The sequence below is a fragment of the Octopus sinensis genome, linkage group LG10, assembly GCF_006345805.1.
Source record: "Octopus sinensis linkage group LG10, ASM634580v1, whole genome shotgun sequence".
In the NCBI taxonomy this organism is placed as follows: Eukaryota; Metazoa; Mollusca; class Cephalopoda; order Octopoda; family Octopodidae; genus Octopus; species Octopus sinensis.
This window is the reverse complement of record NC_043006.1, coordinates 84,094,685-84,113,957: the sequence shown is the minus strand read 5'-3', so window position 1 is coordinate 84,113,957 and position 19,273 is coordinate 84,094,685. Positions and strand designations below refer to the sequence as shown.

Genomic DNA, 19,273 nt, shown 5'->3' with positions numbered 1-19,273 from the left:
AGCGACTATGTAATTTTTTTGTGTAAATGGAAAATGTTATATATACACACACACACACATATATTTTTAGTGAATCCAACACCTTTTTTTAGGGGGGGGGGTTAACGCGCAATGCGCGAATTCTGCACTGCGCATGCGCAAGTCACCTCGTAGGATCTCGAGTATCGAGCACCACGTCTGGCGCGCGCGCGCGCGCGAATTCGCGTGTGCGAAACCGGGACCACGACAATAGACAAGTACCTTTTAGGCATTACTACAGATGTGTGTCTAACCTACCCCCGACTTTGTTTCTTCATAACTTTCTGAAAAACGTATATTTTAAGATGACATTTTCAACAGATACTTTTCAGATGTTGTAGATTACGATTATGTCGAAATTTGAGAAGATAAATTGATGGTGGGGATGATAATTCACGTACCTCATCAGAACAAAGAGACAGCCGAGGTACTTGAACCCCGACCCCCACGTCAAATTCGGAGACAATCTTTAATGTAGTCTAAAATATACCTCTGAAAACTCCATTTAAAAATATACATTTTTTTTCTGAGGGTGGGTGCACACATCTATAATTATAACATATGTCTTGTGATACAGCCCTATGTTGTTAAGTTACTTTAATTACTGTAGCCTATCCTGAGTACTCACGGTGCATACGTGATACACAGACATACACGAGATAAGCCAATCTTTCGGTATTAGTAGACAACGTCATTCACCCACGCAACGTTCCCTCAAGACAGATAAAGAGGCGAAGAAAAAAAAAAGTGAATGGCGTCGTCTACTAATACTGAAAAATTACATGTGTTTATTATATATGCGTGTAGACATATACATACGCAAAATTGTTACATTAATTTTGAAGAAAGCGAAATTAATAATGTGTGTTAGAATACTGACCGAAAAGTCACGGTTGGAATACCATCACCAGTGCTGTGCTATAGGTACTAACAAACTGTCGAATAACTCTTGAGTCTTCCTGAACCAATCCACCAAGATATAAGAATGAACACTAAGGAGGTGTGGTACCACTGGAGGCGTTGTACCAATTAATTAACGAGCTGTTTCATTCACCTATAATGCTGAACCAAGACTGTCTTATATAGGAAGTATTTAATAGCTTAACATCCTCTTTAAAAGGAAGTAAAACTAATAAAATTTATTATATTCACAAAATGCAGAATCTGCTCACGAAAAAGAAATTCTATTTAGAATGCATTGAATTTTTCTTACCTTGCTGAATTTATCCACACGAATAGACAGATTTTCTATAGAATGTTGAACAGCTTGTTGAATGGTGTGGTTAGCAGATAGAGGCTGTTTTCCTAGAAAAAAGACCAAGATAATACTCATTATTAAAAAAAAAAAGATTCCTTTGTAAAATTAGCTAAATCATCTTGTGAAATTTGAAATAAATTTATACAAGGGATGGTAAAATCCAGCAAAACATGTAGTAATAAAATACGTATAGAAAATTAAAACATTAAAAATAGTGTTTAACGTATAAGGCAAAAAAACCTCCTACATTTTGCGTGGCTATTGGTGTGGTGATCGTGAAGTTAGGCAGATAGAAATGGTATCTTCATGTAGCTAATGTTTTACCGTGTTGTTTTCCTTAGTTATCATCATGGTCTGGACTGGTACACACTGTGTGCTTACTATCAAAATGTTGGATCTTTTCGGTTTGAAGGGCAGTTTTTTCTAGCGGTGTCATATGAAATTGTCACCCATAATTATGACCCTAGTATCGATCTATTGCATTTCAATCTGTTTTAGGGTTAGGGCTAGGGGTGGGGGGAAGGGTACTTTTTTTTCTTCAGAAATGTAAATAAACCCAATCTGTTTCTTAAACGAGGGACATATTCATACGGCAAAGAATGTTTTCACCTCAATAGACGTCATTGATTGGTTGAAATTGCAGAAATTGAAGAAGAAAAAACAACAAATATCTTACAAACCATAGAATTTTCTCAATAAAGCCAAGAGAAAAAGATGTTTTATAAACACATTCTACCAGTATTCGAAGTTTAAAAGTGTTTAGTTACATGGAAATTATTTTAAAAAACTGCCGTTCAAACCGAAAAGATCCAATTTTTAAAATTATTGTGTATTCCTACCACGCCCACCACTATAATTTTAGATTAACTCAGTGTATTCGATTTTCAAAATAAAAAATATCCTTGAATCAAAAATTCCATTAATCTAACTTTAAACTGCCTTACACAAATCCTGAACTCAAACAGTTTCATTGTAAAATCTTATTGCTAAACCAACCAGTTTATTAACATTTAGGGTGACCTGTTATAATACTCTGCAGTAGAATTCCAGGAATAAACAGCTCTAAGAGACCTCATCTTCATGAAGCAAAGAAATTAACCTTTTGTCTCTCCTGGCATCCATACATATTTGACAAACATACCTAATTTTTTTCACCCATTAGAGTAACTTGGAACTTATGAAAGCAAAGATTATATTTCTCGGAACATATGCAACTATTTATTAATAAATGTCTGAAAACAGGTATGGATGTTTACAGTGGCTACTCGTGTATAGGCACTGCGGAACTGCAGCACCCGCCTATTTCCACTCGATATATCCATAACATTCAATATAATGAGTTCTTTTTTCTTAATTCTTTCTTTATACTTGTACAGTATATAATCTTTAAGCTTAATGTTAGTAGCCATCCCCCAGTTTATGAAAAAATACAGAAATCATTGTATAGAAGTGTGTGCTTCACTGTTCCAGCTACGCAGTGTTTGGATGTTGTGCGCATGCTCACATGTCCTGGATAGGAAGCTTCACGTTAAGGAAAGAGAGCACTATGATAGCCATATTTTTTTTCTTCTTATCACACCAGAAATCTTGCAAAACAAATTCATAAATATTTTTATTTAAGATAACTTTAAAACAGGAAGTTTGTGTCACAGAATCAAGGGCAAACTCATGTATCAAAAGAGTTGCATTCAGCTCACAGTATGGTAACAGAACAAAGTCCATAAATCAGCGAACATACAATTTTCTCAAAGAATAAATAGAACAATCCTTTCCAATAGAGGCACAAGGCCTGAAATTTTGAAGGTGTTGGGGGCTTGTCCAGTGCTTTATCAACTTTGAAAGGATGAAAAGCAAAGCTGACCATTGCAGTATTTGAACTCAGAATATAAAAATGGACACAAAGCTCTGGCATTTTGTGAAGCATGCTAACAACTCTGTCAGTTTATCGCCTTTACTCTTTTACTTGTTTCAGTCATTTGACTGTGGCCATGCTGGAGCACCACCTTTAGTCGAGCAAATCGATGCCCAGGACTTATTCTTTGTAAGCCTTGTACTTATTCTATCGGTCTCCTTTCCTGAACCACTAAGTTACGGGGCCAGCATCGGTTGTCAAGCGATGTTGGGGGGGACAAATACAGACACACAAACATATACACACACACATATATATATATATATATATATATATAGCTGTTAGGAAGGGCATCCAGCTGTAGAAACACTGCCAGATCTGACTGGTCTGGTGCAGCCTTTGGGCTTCCCAGACCCCAGTTGAAACGTCCAACCCATGCTAGCATGGAAAGCGGATGTTAAACGATGATGATGATGATGATGATATATATATATATATGATGGGCTTCTTTCAGTTTCCATCTACCAAATCCACTCACAAGGCTTTGGTCAGCCCGAGGCTATACTAGAAGACACTTGCCCAAGGTGCCACGCAATGGGACTGAACCCAGAACCATGTGGTTCGTAAGCAAGCTACTTACCACACAGCCATTCCTGTGCCTATAAATAAATAAAGTAATAGTCCTTTCTACTATAGGCACATGACCTGAAAATTGAGGGAGAAGGGGCTAATTGGTTACATCAACTCCAGTGTTCAGCTGGTGCTTATTTCATCAACCCCAAAATGATGAAAAGCAAAGTCAACCTCGGCAGCATTTGAACTAAGACCGTAAAGACAGATGAAATGCCACTAAGTATTTTGGCCAGAATGCTAATGATTGTGCTAGCTCACTACCTTGCCAACCTCGCCTGGCTGTTGCCAGCCTCACCTGGCCGTTGCCAGCCTCACCGGCCATTGCCAGCCTTGCCTGGCCCCTGTGCTGATGGCACGTAAAAAGCACCATCCGATCGTGGCCGTTTGCCAGCCGCGTCTAGCACCTGTGCCGGTGGCACGTAAAAAGCACCCACTACACTCACGGAGTGGTTGGCGTTAGGAAGGGCATCCAGCTGTAGAAACATAGCCAGATCAGACTGGGCCTGGTGCAGCCTTCTGGCTTCCCAGACCCCAGTTGAACCGTCCAACCCATGCTAGCATGGAAAGCGGATGCTAAACAATGATGATAATTCCTATGACTCAAAAAGGTTGGAAATTTCCAAAATGTGTTTTGTCTTTTATGGTCATTTCAGATTTATAGCAATACTCAGTATTCATATCAGCATTCACTCAATAATTGAGCCAATTCTAGCCAGTGAAACCACAGATTCACAAACAATAGCTGGACGCACTCCGTAATCATGGACATCTGATGTAAAGATCATCACCTAATCATGATTCCATCAGCTGATATCATATATGTGAAGTCTAGATATAGATTCAAGGTCTGACTTAATTGTACAAATCCATGTTCTCAGCTGCCTACCACATGATTGGCACCCCAAGTAGTATAACCACTACAAGACAACAACAAATCATATCATTCTGGAAAATAGGATGGACACGTTGACTTATACAATCCTACACAGTAACAGGCACAAGTGTGGCTATGTGATAAAAAGCTTGCTTCTCAACCAAATGGTTCTGAGTTCAGTCTTACTACGTGATACCTTGGGCATGAGTCTTCTATTATAGCTTCGGGCTAACCAAGGCCTTCTGAGTGGATTTGGTAGATGGAAACTGAAAGAAGCCCATTGTGTATGTGTATATACATATATTTTTTTCTCTCTTTGTCTCTCTCCTTGTTTTTTCTGTGTCCCTTTCATTTGTTTTGTACACTACCTCTCTTCATCTTTTGTTTTTTTCATAAACTCTCCTTATATATATATATATATATATATATATATATCCGTGCCAGTGGCATGTAAAAAGCACCATCCGATTGTGGCCGTTTGCCAGCCTCGTCTGGCACGTAAAAGCACCCACTACACTCACGGAGTGGTTGGCGTTAGGAAGGGCATCCAGCTGTAGAAACACTGCCAGATCAGACTGGGCTTGGTGCAGCCTTCTGGCTTCCCAGACCCCAGTTGAACCGTCCAACCCATGCCAGCATGGAAAGCAGACGTTAAATGATGATTATGATATATATATATATATATATATATATATATATATATACATACATACATATACATGTATGTATGTCTTTGTGTCTGTGTTTGTCACACCATCACCGCTTGACAACTTGTGTTGGTGTGTTTGCATCCCCATAACTTAACAGTTCAGCAACAGAATCCGATAGAATAAGCACTAGGCTGAAAAGAAAAATTAAGTCCTGGAGTCAATTTCTTCGACTAAAAAAACCCTTGAAGGCAGTGCTCCAGCATGGTTGCAGTCAAATGACTGAAACAAGTAAAAGAGACAAAATCAATGAGATGGTCACAGCTGGAATACCTTTGATCTTAAGTATGCTCAACTGCAACTGTGCTGGCACTAAACAATGACAAAATCATTATTATAACTCAGTTCTGTTTATTGTGTAACTGTGATTGAACTGAATAATGATTATAAATTCCCCAGCTGTGACCATTCCATATGTTTTGTATATCAGGGACTATATTGTTCAATGTAACTTTTTATTTTTAAAGAAATATGATTTGAGAGTCATTTGGCTGCTATATCTAATAACCCCACCACCACTGTCACATGTTAAGAAAAAAAGCACAATTTGTTAAATAATATTTGTTTCTTTATTACCCACAAGGGGCTAAACATAGAGGGGACAAACAAGAACAGGCAAACAGATTAAGTTGATTATATCGACCCCAGTGTGGAACTGGTATTTAATTTATCGACCCCGAAAAGATGAAAGGCAAAGTTGACCTCAGCGGAATTTGAACTCAGAATGTAACGGTAGACGAAATACGGCTACATATTTCGTCCGGCGTGCTAACGTTTCTGCCAGCTCGCCGCCTTTGTTAAATAATATTAACAACCTTATATGAATTCTTCATTAACATCCTTAAAGAAAATAAATTTAGCAAATACAGTGCAAATAATAATAATAATCCTTTCTGCTATAGGCACAAGGTCTGAAATTTGGAGAAGGGGACAATCAATGGATGTTTACAGTGGCTACTCGTGTATAGGCACTGCGGAACTGCAGCACCCGCCTATTTCCACTCGATATATCCATAACATTCAATATAATGAGTTCTTTTTTCTTAATTCTTTCTTTATACTTGTACAGTATATAATCTTTAAGCTTAATGTCAGTAGCCATCCCCCAGTTTATGAAAAAATACAGAAATCATTGTATAGAAGTGTGTGCTTCACTGTTCCAGCTACGCGGTGTTTGGATGTTGTGCGCATGCTCACATGTCCTGGATAGGAAGCTTCACGTTAAGGAAAGAGAGCACTATGATAGTCATATTTTTTTTCTTCTTATCACACCAGAAATCTTGCAAAACAAATTCATAAATATTTTTATTTAAGATAACTTTAAAACAGGAAGTTTGTGTCACAGAATCAAGGGCAAACTCATGTATCAAAAGAGTTGCATTCAGCTCACAGTATGGTAACAGAACAAAGTCCATAAATCAGCGAACATACAATTTTCTCAATTTTCTCAAAGAATAAATAGAACAATCCTTTCCAATAGAGGCACAAGGCCTGAAATTTTGAAGGTGTTGGGGGCTTGTCCAGTGCTTTATCAACTTTGAAAGGATGAAAAGCAAAGCTGACCATTGCAGTACATCAACCCCAGTTCATAACTGGTACTTAATTTATTGACTCCTGAAAGCACGAAAGGCAAAGTCAACCTCGGTGGAATTTGAACTCAGAATGTTGCAGCAGACAAAATACTGCTAAGCATTTCGCCTGGTGTGCTAACGATTCTGCCAGCTTGCTGCCTCGATAATAATAAATATAATAATAACTACTAGTACCCATGGAAATTCTATAGTTATTTTGAAAATCATAAGATGAAGTTCTACGATTTTCTAAAGAATTTGAGTGTGTAGCCATGTTGTGTTCCCTTCGTTAAACACACACTCTCTTTGCCTCTCCTTTCAACTAAATTACACACCCCTATGTTAAACATGTTCTTTTTCTCTCTCTCTTTCTATCTACCTCTTTCCCCAACTAACTAATCACATAATAGCAATCCCTTTCTCCTAGCCCTCACTACTAACACACTTCTCTTTCTCTCCCATATGACACATTTGGCTGTTTTACTCTTTTACTTGTTTCAGTCATTTGACTGTGGCCATGCTGGAGCAGTGCCTTTAGTCAAGCAAACTGATCCCAGGACTTATTCTTTGTAAGCCTAGTACTTATTCTATTGGTCTCTTTTGCCGAACTGCTAAGTTACGAGGACGTAAACACACCAGCATCGGTTGTCAAGCGACTTTGGGGAGACAAACACACACACATATATATATATACATATATACAACGGGCTTCTTTCCATTTCCGTCTACCAAATCCACTCACAAGGCTTTGGTAGGCCCGAGGCTATAGTAGAAGACACTTGCCCAAGGTGCCACGCAATGGGACTGAACCCGAACCATGTGGTTGGTAAGCAAGCTACTTACCACACAGCCACTCCTGCAATTCACGTAAAAAAGTGAAAGTAAATTGTTCTAAAAACAGTAAGTAAATAGCCACAGCAACCGAAAGTGACGACAGTTACCCACATTCATATCAGTCAAATGGTTTTTCCACCGAAAAGGAATTAGCTCGAATAGTCTGGGTGAATCTGCAGGAACAATGCCACCACTTCCCGTCAACCGGGCGACGTGTTGTGTTCTTGAGCAAAACACTTCATTTCATGTTGCTCCAGTCCACTCAGCTGGCAAAAATATGTAACGCTGCGATGGGACTGGCGTCCCGTTCAGCTGGGGAACATATACGCCATTGAAACTGGGAAACCGGGCCCATGAGCTTGGCTAGACTTTAAAAGGGCGCATTTATTATTTTTTTTATTATACTGCCGTTGCCAGAGTCGCCTGGCCCCCGTGCCAGTGGCACGTAAAAAGCACCATCCGTCCGTGGCCTTTTGCCAGCCTCGCCTGGCCCCTGTGCCGGTGGCACATAAAAAGCACCATCCGTCCATGGCCGTTTGCCAGCTCCGTCTGGCACCTGTGCGGGTGGCACGTAAAAAGCACCCACTACACTCACGGAGTGGTTGGCGTTAGGAAGGGCATCCAGCCGTAGAAACACTGCCAGATCAGACTGGGCCTGATGCAGCCTTCTGGCTTCACAGACCCCAGTTGAACTGTCCAACCCATGCTAGCATGGAAAGCAGACACTAAATGATGATGATGTCACAACATTGTATTTACATACACAGAATCAAACATTACACACCTCGCTCCAAACCATTTTAAAATACCTTTCAATGGGAAATATGCTAAATTTGATTTTTGTCTGCAAAATATACTTGTAAAATAGGAATGCATCTTGTGTAAGAGTAGATTGCATCTTATATACTGGCAAGCATGGTAGGTACAGCTGGTAGAAACCAGGCAAAAGCCCCAGACACTGGGGCACAATGCAGTCCTTCGAATCATTATATCCTTGTCACACCATCCAACAAAGGACAGAGATGTTGAATGATGACTATAATGGTGTGTGTGTGTGTGTAGCATTTAAAATGTATTGATCTTTAACAATCGGTGGTTGTTTCAAATTCAACTATGAAACATCCACAAGGTCAGGCAGTACATTACTACACATTATTACAAATTATATATTAAAAAAAATATTGTAGTAACTTACCTGATTGTTTGGAGAAGAGTGTTAGTAATACAATGGACACTCTATAAAATACCTTGTATCCTTCCAGCAGGTAGCAATCAATTACTTTCACCTGAAATTAAACAGGAATGAATAAAGAAAATAAAATACAACACATCAGTGAATAAGGGAGGCTCTACATTGGGGCTGGTCAACTCGAGGCTTTTATCTTGTAGCCTGCTTGATACTTTCTTGAAATGGATTTCATCATCATCATCATCATCGTTTAGCATCCGTTCTCCATGCTAGCATGGGTTGGATGGTTCAACTGGGGTCTGGGAAGCCAGAAGGCTGCACCAGGCCCAGTCTGATCTGGCAATGTTTCTACGGCTGGATGCCCTTCCTAACGCCAACCACTTCATGATTGTAGTGGGTGCTTTTTACCTGATAGACGAGGCTGGCAAACGGCCACGATTGGATGGTGCTTTTTACGTGCCACCGGCACAGATGCCAGTCAGGGCGGCGCTGGCAACGGCCACGTTCAGATGGTTCTCTTACGTGTCACCAGCACTGGTATCACAGCTACAATTTCCATTGATGTTGATCGATTTTGATTTTGATTTTCATTTGCCTCAACAGGTCTTCGCAAGAAGAGTTTTGTGTCCCAAGAAGGAAAGCTATGCATAAATGGACTAGCTACATCCCAGGTAGAGGCCACAGGTTATGGTCTCACTTGTCCTGCCGGGTCTTCTCATGCACAGCATAAACAAATCCATTTGTTTAAATGAAAGAAGCCCATCATATATACGTGTGTGTGTTTGTCTCCCACAACCACTTAACAACCAGTGTTGGTTTGTTTATCAGCATAACTCAGCAAAAAGTGTCCAATAGGATAAATACCATGCTTAAAATTAAAAAATAAAGACTGGGGTCAATTTGTTAGACTGAACCCTTCCTAGGTGGTGCCCCAGCATGGCCACAATCCAATGACAAAACAAGTAAGAGATAAAAGATAATAAATGTAAACAGGAAATTTTCAAAGAACTACCAAAAGGGAAAAAAATGCTACAAACCAGAAAATGGAATGGTAAGTCTCTGAAAATCCACCAAAGCCAGTCATGAAATACAGTTTCTGTAGATTTACTGTGCCGCTGGATATAACTATGAGCAGATCTCTGAAAATATAAAAAGAAAATTAATAGGAAAGGCTTTAGATCATCCTTTGTTTTTTTTTGTTTTTTAATTAAAAAAATAACCAAATATATTAATTTACAAGAATTATTTATGTATTTATTTAATTTGCAATTACACTGGAAAATCCATTTTAAATATCTGAAAATACTGAAAAATTTATATTCACTTTCTGCTTTTTGGTTTTAACTTACTGGATCTAGAGAAAGGAGCAGTGCTATAGTCTTCACAGGTTCTCCTAGACCAGTGAGACTGATGCCATTAATGTTTCTCCAAGGTGCCAAGTTAACCCAAGCAATAGATTAAAGCTTCTATCCAAAGAAGCCATAGCAGGATTTTAACTCAGAAGACAAAGTGCCAGAACAAATAGTGCAAGGCATTAGATCCAATATTCTGCTTCAAATTGACCCAAGAAGAATTACAGACAAAGTTGACCGTGACCAAATTTGAACTTACAGTGCAGAGAGTTAAAACAAATACCATGAAGCATTCTCTCCAATGCTATAATGACTGCCAACTCACCACTTTAAATATGCAGGACAGTGATAATGAAGAGCTTATGAGGGTTTTTCAGTCTTGCTGTTGGCAAGACGACCTCTATAATGCTGGTGCCATGAAAATATGCATTCAGTACACTTTGTAGGGTTGTTTGTATTACGAAGGGCATCTAGATCTAGCCACAGAAATGATACAGAGTGGGATAGAGTCTCCTCATGTGCTAAATTCTGTTGAATCATCCTACTCCAGCCAGAATGAGAAATGAATGCAAAATAATGATACTGGTGATATTTATATATATATGAAGAAAAATGGATTTAAAAATCCAGGCAGATATCAATGAATCACTCAGTTTTAAATGAATTTGGTTAAATAAATCAAACAATCAGACACCAATAAATGCAAGTAGAAATGATCATTTGTATTGTATAGTGGAATCATCAATTAAAGATGTGATTTTCTCCAGTCATATTTTCATTTTATATATATATCTATATATCATCACCATCATCATCATCGTTTAACATCTGCTTTCCATGCTAGCATGGGTTGGACGATTTGACTGAGGTCTGGCGAACCAGATGGCTGCAGCAGACTCCAATCTGATCAAGTAGAGTTTCTACAGCTGGAACCCCTTCCTAACGCCAACCACTCTGAGAGTGTAGTGGGTGCTTTTACATGCCACCGGCACGAGGCCCAGTCATGCGGTACAGGCAACGGTCACACTCAAATGGTGCTTTTTATGTACCACCTGCACAGGAGCTAGTCCATCGGCACTGGCAACAACCTCGCTCAAATGTTTTTTCATGTGCCACCAGCACAAGTGCCAGTAAGGCGACGCAGGTAACGATCACGCTCAAATGGTGTTTTTTACATGCCACTGGCACGGAGTCCAGCTTGTTGCTCTGGCAACAATCACGCTCGTATGGTGCTCTTAGCGCTCCACTAGCACGGATGCCAGTCATCGAATTTGATTTCGATTTCACTTGCCTCAACAGGTCTTCACAACCAGAGTTTAGTGTCCAATGAAGGAAAGGTACACATTACACCCCTGGCATAGGCCACAAGGTTATGGTTTCACTTGAGCTTGCCGAGTCTTCTCAAGCACAGCATATTTCCAAAGGTCCCGGTCACTAGTCAGGTCCCAATATATATATATATATATATATATATATATATATACACACACACACTTTATTTTAAAAGCTGCAAAATATTCACAGAACTGTTACCCAGTTTTATGTTCCCATTTGTTGGACAGTTTTGATGAATATGCTTTTATAATAAAGCATATTACTCTACCCTTGGTATTTGAGTACTATGTTTTTTCACATTGTTTTGCACTTATGTGTGTGTGTGTGTGTGTGTGTGTGTATATATATATATATATATATATATATATATATATATTATATATATAAATATTGCTTCAACTGCCTGAGGAAAGTGGATAATTAAGCAACTACTTATAGCATAAGCACTTGAAATGTGCATATCATTAAATGCACTTGAAAAACCAATAATTGGCTTCTATCATTATTCAAATATTATAGAGCTCACATTTCTGACATTCTAGCTTACCTTTGCATGGATAATATATTTACAATGCAATACAGGTAAGGAGTGGAATGATGATCATCTAAACAATAATAACTTGTACAGTATTTCATTAAAGCAACCTACTAAATACACGTATACACATCATCATTGTTTTAACATTCACTTTTCTATGCTTGCATGGGTTGGATGAAGCTTATTGAGGCAAATTTTCTATTTCCTGTCATTAACCTTAAGTGAAAGAATATTTTCCCAAACATGTTTTCTCAGAATATTGAAAATGAATGACACGGTTTGTATGACTGACATTAATTTAAATAATGTCAAGATGAGGCGCAGGTATGGTTGTGTGGTAAGAAGGTGGCAAGCTGGTAGAAATGTTAGCACACTGGGCGAAATGCTTAGCGATATTTCGCCTGCCGCTATGTTCTGAGTTCATATTTCGCCAAGGTCAACTTTGCCTTTCATCCTTTTGGGATCAATAAATTAAGTACCAGTTACTCACTGGGGTCGATGTAATCGACTTAATCCCTTTGTTTGTCCTTGTTTGTCTCTTCTATGTTTAGCCCCTTGTGGGCAATAAAGAAATATAAAGCTTGCTTTCCAACCACATGGTTCTGGGTTCAGTCCCGCTGCATGGCATCTTGGGTAAGCATTGTATTCTACTATAACCTTGCGGCAACCAAAGCTTTGTGAGTGGATTTGGTAAATGGAGACTGAAAGAAGCCCGTCGTGTATATATATATATATATATATATATATATATATACATATTCATGTGTGTTGGTCTTTGTGTCTGTGTTTGTTCCCCCACCATCACTTAACAACTGATAGAATAAGTACTAGGCTTACAAAGAATAAGTCCTGCAGTCAACTTCTGTAACTAAAGACCCTTTAAGACAGTGCTCCAGTATGGCTGCAGTCAAATGACTGAAACAAGTAAAAGAATAACAAGCAGACAAAATCTCACTCACACATACACACACACACACACACACACATACATTCATTCATTCATTTACAAAACACACAATGGGATTCTTTCAGTTTCCATCAACCAAATCCACTCATGAAGCTTTGGTTGACCTGGGGCTATAGTAGAAGGTACTTGGCCTCCACAGTGAGACTGAACCTCGATTTATGTGGTTAGGAAGCAATCGTCTTAACCACACAGCCACACTTGCACTAATGTTGTATATATATTTATACACACACACGTATATACATATGCCTAATGCATAGTTGAATAATATTTGGCTAGAAACCTTGTGGTAGGTTATACAAAGCTTGTCCATAGTTGATGGCTACCAAATGTCATCATACAGTGGGAATACTCCTGGATATGCATCTTGAATTCCATAATATCCATTAAGTTTGTACAAAGAGAAGAATATACTTAATACATATATATATAGGTGTAGGAGTGGCTGTGTGGTAAGTAGCTTGCTTACCAACCACATGGTTCCAGGTTCAGTCCTACTGCATGGCACCTTAGCCAAGTGTCTTCTACTATAGCCTCGGGCCAACCAAAGCCTTGTGAGTGGATTTGGTAGATGGAAACTGAAAGAAGCCCATCGTATATATGTATATGTCGGTGGCACATAAGAAAACACCATCCGAGCGTGGCCGTCTGCCAGCCTCGTCTGGCACCTGTGTCGGTGGCAGATAAAAAACACCATCCGAGCGTGGCCGTCTGCCAGCCTCGTCTGGCACCTGTGTCGGTGGCACATAAAAAACACCATCCGAGCGTAGCCGTCTGCCAGCCTCGTCTGGCACCTGTGTCGGTGGGACATAAAATCACCCACTACACTCTTGGAGTGGTTGGCGTTAGGAAGGGCATCCAGCTGTAGAAACACTGCCAGATCTGACTGGCCTGGTGCAGCCTTCGGGCTTGCCAGACCCCAGTTGAACCGCCCAACCCATGCTAGCATGGAAAGCGGACGTTAAACGATGATGATGATGATGATGATGATGATGATATGTATGTGTGTGTATATGTTTGTGTGTCTGTGTTTGTCCCCACAACATTGCTTGACAATCGATACTGGTGTGTTTATGTCCCTGTAACTTAGCAGTTTGGCAAAAAAGACTGATAGAATAAGTACTAGGCTTACAAAGAATAAGTCCTGGGGTCGATTTGCTTGACTAAAGGCGGTGCTCCAGCATGGCCACAGTCAAATGACTGAAACAAGTAAAAGACTAAAGAGTATATATATATATATATATATATATATATATATATTATATATATATATATATATATATATATGTTTTAAATAATGGTCATTACATATTTTTCCTGTGTTAGAGTAACTTTGGCTTACAGCTGTTTCCAGTAGTCATTATAGGTACATTACTGATAAGTTTACTCAATTGGTCTATTGATCAGTGAGAAAAATTGAATGACCTAAAAAAAAAAATTAATGCTACTTTCATCAGAGCCATTTCTGATGTGAATACACACACACGCCTATATATATATCACGTCACGTGACCAACCAGGCTATCAGATGTTGCTACACATTGCTGGAAACAATACGCTTTGCATTGTTTTAGCCTTCAATGACGCCACCCAGTCAGCTAAGCGAGCAGGCCAACAGAAGAAAAAGTGAGAGAAAGTTGGGGTGAAAGAGTACAGCAGGGATCACCACCACCCCCTTGCCGGAGTCTCGTAGAGATTTAGGTGTTTTCGTTCAATAAACACTCAGAGCGCCCGGTCTGGGAATCGAAACCGCGATCCTATGACCTAAGTCCACTGCCCTAACCACTGGGCCATTGTGCCTCCACCTATATATATATATATGCTTAATTTTCTGGTACATTTTGATTTGGCAACAGAACATAGTGTTTTCAAAACTAATAGATTATTGTCAAAATACTTACTGCATATTTCTTTGAAAGGTCACGCATGACCAGTTTGATTGCGTTATGGGATGATTTATTCATGGGTAAGTAAAACTGGGCCTTGCTGCGGAACAAATTGTAAACGGTATTAAAACAATCCGATGGTTCCATGTAATGAAGAAGAACACTGACCAAACATTGGAGCACTGGACAGTAGGAAATATCAGGATTCGTATGGGAAATGATTCCCAAAATCTTTTCAACTTCTTCCAAGCCTAAGTTGTTTAAGAAATATGGTGTGGAAATTTTGTGGTCTCCTAAGACTGATACAGGAACATGGTTTTTGGTCTCTGGAAAGAGAAAAAAGGATCTGTATTTGTATTCAATATTTTGTTTCTTTTACACACAATAATGTTTTGGTTTTCAGTCCATTTTTTGATGCTGGCATGAGTTAGATGAAAAAGTATGTATGTGTGTGTATACACACACACAAGCACATGGGTACAAAACGTTAAAAAAAAAAATGTTCTCAAATAGCAATGGTTGAGTAAAATAGTATTTTGTTAAAGATAAAAAGATTTTACTAACTGTTACCCAGAGTTTTATTTAAGCAACCATCAGACAGTTGCAAGTATTTAGAATAATGCAATAGCTTATATGTAGGCGTAGGAGTGGGTGTGTGGTAAGTAGCTTGCTTACCAGCCACATGGTTCCAGTGTCTTCTATAGCTTCGGGCCGATCAAAGCCTTGTGAGTGGATTTGGTAGATGGAAACAGAAAGAAGCCCATTGTATATATGTATATATATGTATGTGTGTGTGTCCCCCAACATCACTTGACAACTGATGCTGGTGTGTTTACGTCCCTGTAACTTAGTGGTTTGGCAAAAGAGACTGATAGAATAAGTACTAGGCTTACAAAGATTAAGTCCTAGGGCTGATTTGCTCGACTAAAGGTGGTGCTCCAGCATGGCCACAGTCAAATACTGAAACAAGTAAAAGGGTATTTATAAGTATTCATAATTACCAACTCATGATGATCAGTTTTGTGAAATTCTTTTCACCTTTAATAAAACACTAATATATATATATATATATGTAGTTTTATTAATATTTAACAGAAGGTCTGACAGTTTCATGCGTTTGATGTGTCAACGCACAAAACTCAGATCTTGAGCCACTCTGTTACTTTTGCAAAATATTGATAAAAATATACAGATACTCATAGTTTGAGTTCCATTTTTCCTGTTTATATCAACATATCTATCTATCTTCCTATTTGTGCATGTATGTATATATATATACATATATATGTATATATATATATATATATATATATATATGTATATATATATATATATATGTATGTATATATATATATATATATATGGTTAATCCAAACATGAAAACACAACAACGCGAGGACGTGGAAGACGTTTAGTGTTATTGGATGCTCAGGAAAAGAAAGAAAGAAGGAGGATTTAATGTTTCAAGCGGAGCTCTTCATCAGAAACAGAAAAAGGAAAGATCCAAGGAAGGGAAGATGGAGGAAAAAAAAATCGCCAACTGTTTTTGGATTTGGTTTGAAAGATTTTTTATGTGAGTTCATGTGTTGAAGCATATTCTGTTGTGTCTGGGGAGAGTCATTCTCTTTTAGTGCCTTATAATTTAACACACAGGTAAAATTACCACTTGTTTACTTATTTATTTTTAACTGTTTATCTGTTTACAGGAGTACATCCTTATACATGAAACATCCCCAGTACTAAATAGGAAATATACGTAGTAATCATACTCCCATACCTACAGTTTATATTTATATGCAGGTAGAATAGTCAGTGGGCTGTTATGCAGATGTATGTATGTGTTTGTGTATATATATATATATATATATATATATTATCATCATCATCATCATTTAGCGTCCGCTTTCCATGCTAGCATGAGTTGGACAGTTCAACTGGGGTCTGTGAAGCCAGAAGGCTGCATCAGGCCCAGTCTGATCTGGCAGTGTTTCTACGGCTGGATGCCCTTCCTAACGCCAACCACTCCGTGAGTGTAGTGGGTGCTTTTTACGTGCCACCCGCACAGGTGCCAGACGGAGCTGGCAAACGGCCATGGACGGATGGTGCTTTTTACGTGCCACCGGCACTGGGGCCATATATATATATATATGCATATGTATGTAGGCAAATGGATTTGAAAGTAAACAGATAGACATACTGATGGATCAGTACATAAGTAATATGAATAGACAAGCACACATACACACATGCAAATGAAGACTAAAACACATAACCTTATACACACACACTTCACTTCACACAAGGACACATGGAGACACATGTCCACACATATGGAGATACACATCCATACATACAGACACAGTACATAGTCACAAAAACCCATATATACACACACAAGGAGACAGAGGTACACACACACACACATGCATACACACACTTGCATGCATAGATACATACATGTGTATGTGCACACACAATGACCCACACGCATGTGCACAAACAAACAAAAAGAACACAGCTTGAATAATGGACAGAGTCAACAACTATTGGAGAAGTTGCAAGATGCAATGAAAAGTTTAGAAGAATAAATAAGTAAATGAGTGGAAATTTTACCAGTGAGTGTGTTAAATCATAAGGCACTAAAAGAGAATGACTCTTCCCAGACACAACAGTGTATATATATATATATATACACACACACATAGTAAAAGAGGGAGTGGTGTTTCCTCGCAGGAAAAAAATATATAGGAAAATGTGTTGCTGAAAATGCACTTAAATTTCAAAAACTCATAAATGTTTAAAATACATTTATTTCCATATGTACCAAACTAGTTTCAACAATATTTTCTGTTTATCAATGGTAAAAGTGTAAAATTTGAAAAACATCATTATAAGTTTCAATGTTGACGAATCAAAATTAAATTAAAATGTTTCAATGTTATCATATATATATATTTCTGTGCCGGTGGCACGTAAAAAGCATCAACTGACCGTGGACGTTGCCAGCCTCCTCTGGCCCCTGTGAAGGTGGCACATAGAAAGCACCCACTACACTAATGGAGTGGTTGTCATAAGGAAGGGCATCCAGCTGTAGAAACACTGCCATATCAGACTGGAGCCTGGTGCAGCCTCCTGGCTTCCCAGACCCCAGTTGAACCGTCCAACCCATGCTAGCATAGAAAACGGACGTTAAAAAATGATGATGATATGAGAGAGAGAGAGAAAATATATGCAAAGTTGTTTAAGCCTTTTGCATTTCAACCGGCTAAAATCAGAATCCATGGGACCCACTGCCTCTTATTGCATCAGAGAATTGAAATCCACTACCTGGTATTGCATCAGAGCGTTATTATTATAATTCCATAAGGGACTTTGTGACAGAGTTGTTGGAGTAAAACAAATATGCCTTGCAATATTTATGCCAATTTCTTCTTTTACACGTTTCAGTCATTTGACTGCAGCCATGCTGGAGCACTGCCTTAAAGGATTTTTTAGCTAAAGAAATCAACTACAGGCCTTTGTAAGCCTAGTACTTATTCTATTGGTCTCTTTTGCCAAACCACCAGGTTATGGGGACATAAACACACCACCATCAGTTGTCAACTGATTGTGGGGGAACACGGACACACACATATACATAAATACATATACATATATGTATATACGATGGGCTTCTATCAGTTTTCATCTACCAAATCCTCTCACAAGACTTTGATCAGCACAAGGCTGTAGTAGAAGACACTTAAGGTGCCATGCAGTGGGACTGAACCAGGAACTATGTGGTTGGGAAGGAGGCTTCTTACTTCTTTACTACCCACAAGAGGCTAAACGCAGAGGAGACAAACAAGGACAGACAAACGGATTAAGTTGATTACATCAACCCCAGTGCGTAACTGGTACTTAATTTATGAACCCCGAAGGGATGAAAGGCAGTCACCTCAGCGAAATTTGAACTCAGAACGTAATGGCAGACAAAATAGTGCTAAGCATTTTGCCCGGCATGCTAACGTTTCTGCCAGCTCGCCGAAGGAGGCTTCTTACCATACAGCCACGCCTTCTGAGTTCAATTCTCACTGAAGTCAACTTTGCCTTTCATCCCGCTAGGAATAATAAAATAAATTACCAGTAAAGTACTGGGTTGATGATATTGACTAATTCCCTGTCCTCAGAATTGGTGGCCTTGAACTTAAATTAGAAACCATCACAAAATTGGAAACATAGGAGCAAGCATGGCTTTGTGGTTGAGAGGTTTGCTTTCC

The 19,273-nt window shown here is 38.9% G+C and overlaps 1 protein-coding gene across 3 annotated transcripts in view; it reads right to left on the bottom strand.

The window, feature by feature from the left end:
* The window catches only part of LOC115216587 (GTPase-activating protein skywalker-like), a 95,150-nt gene that overhangs the window by 36,776 nt on the left and 39,101 nt on the right, over window positions 1-19,273 (bottom strand). For all 3 annotated transcript variants that reach the window (XM_036506875.1, XM_036506876.1, XM_029786054.2), the window contains 4 exons: window positions 15,030-15,340; window positions 9,974-10,075; window positions 8,943-9,033; window positions 1,232-1,323 (listed from right to left, as the gene is read on the bottom strand). In XM_036506875.1, the coding sequence (XP_036362768.1) occupies window positions 1,232-1,323; window positions 8,943-9,033; window positions 9,974-10,075; window positions 15,030-15,340 (596 nt within the window). The remainder of the gene's footprint in view (window positions 1-1,231; window positions 1,324-8,942; window positions 9,034-9,973; window positions 10,076-15,029; window positions 15,341-19,273) is intronic.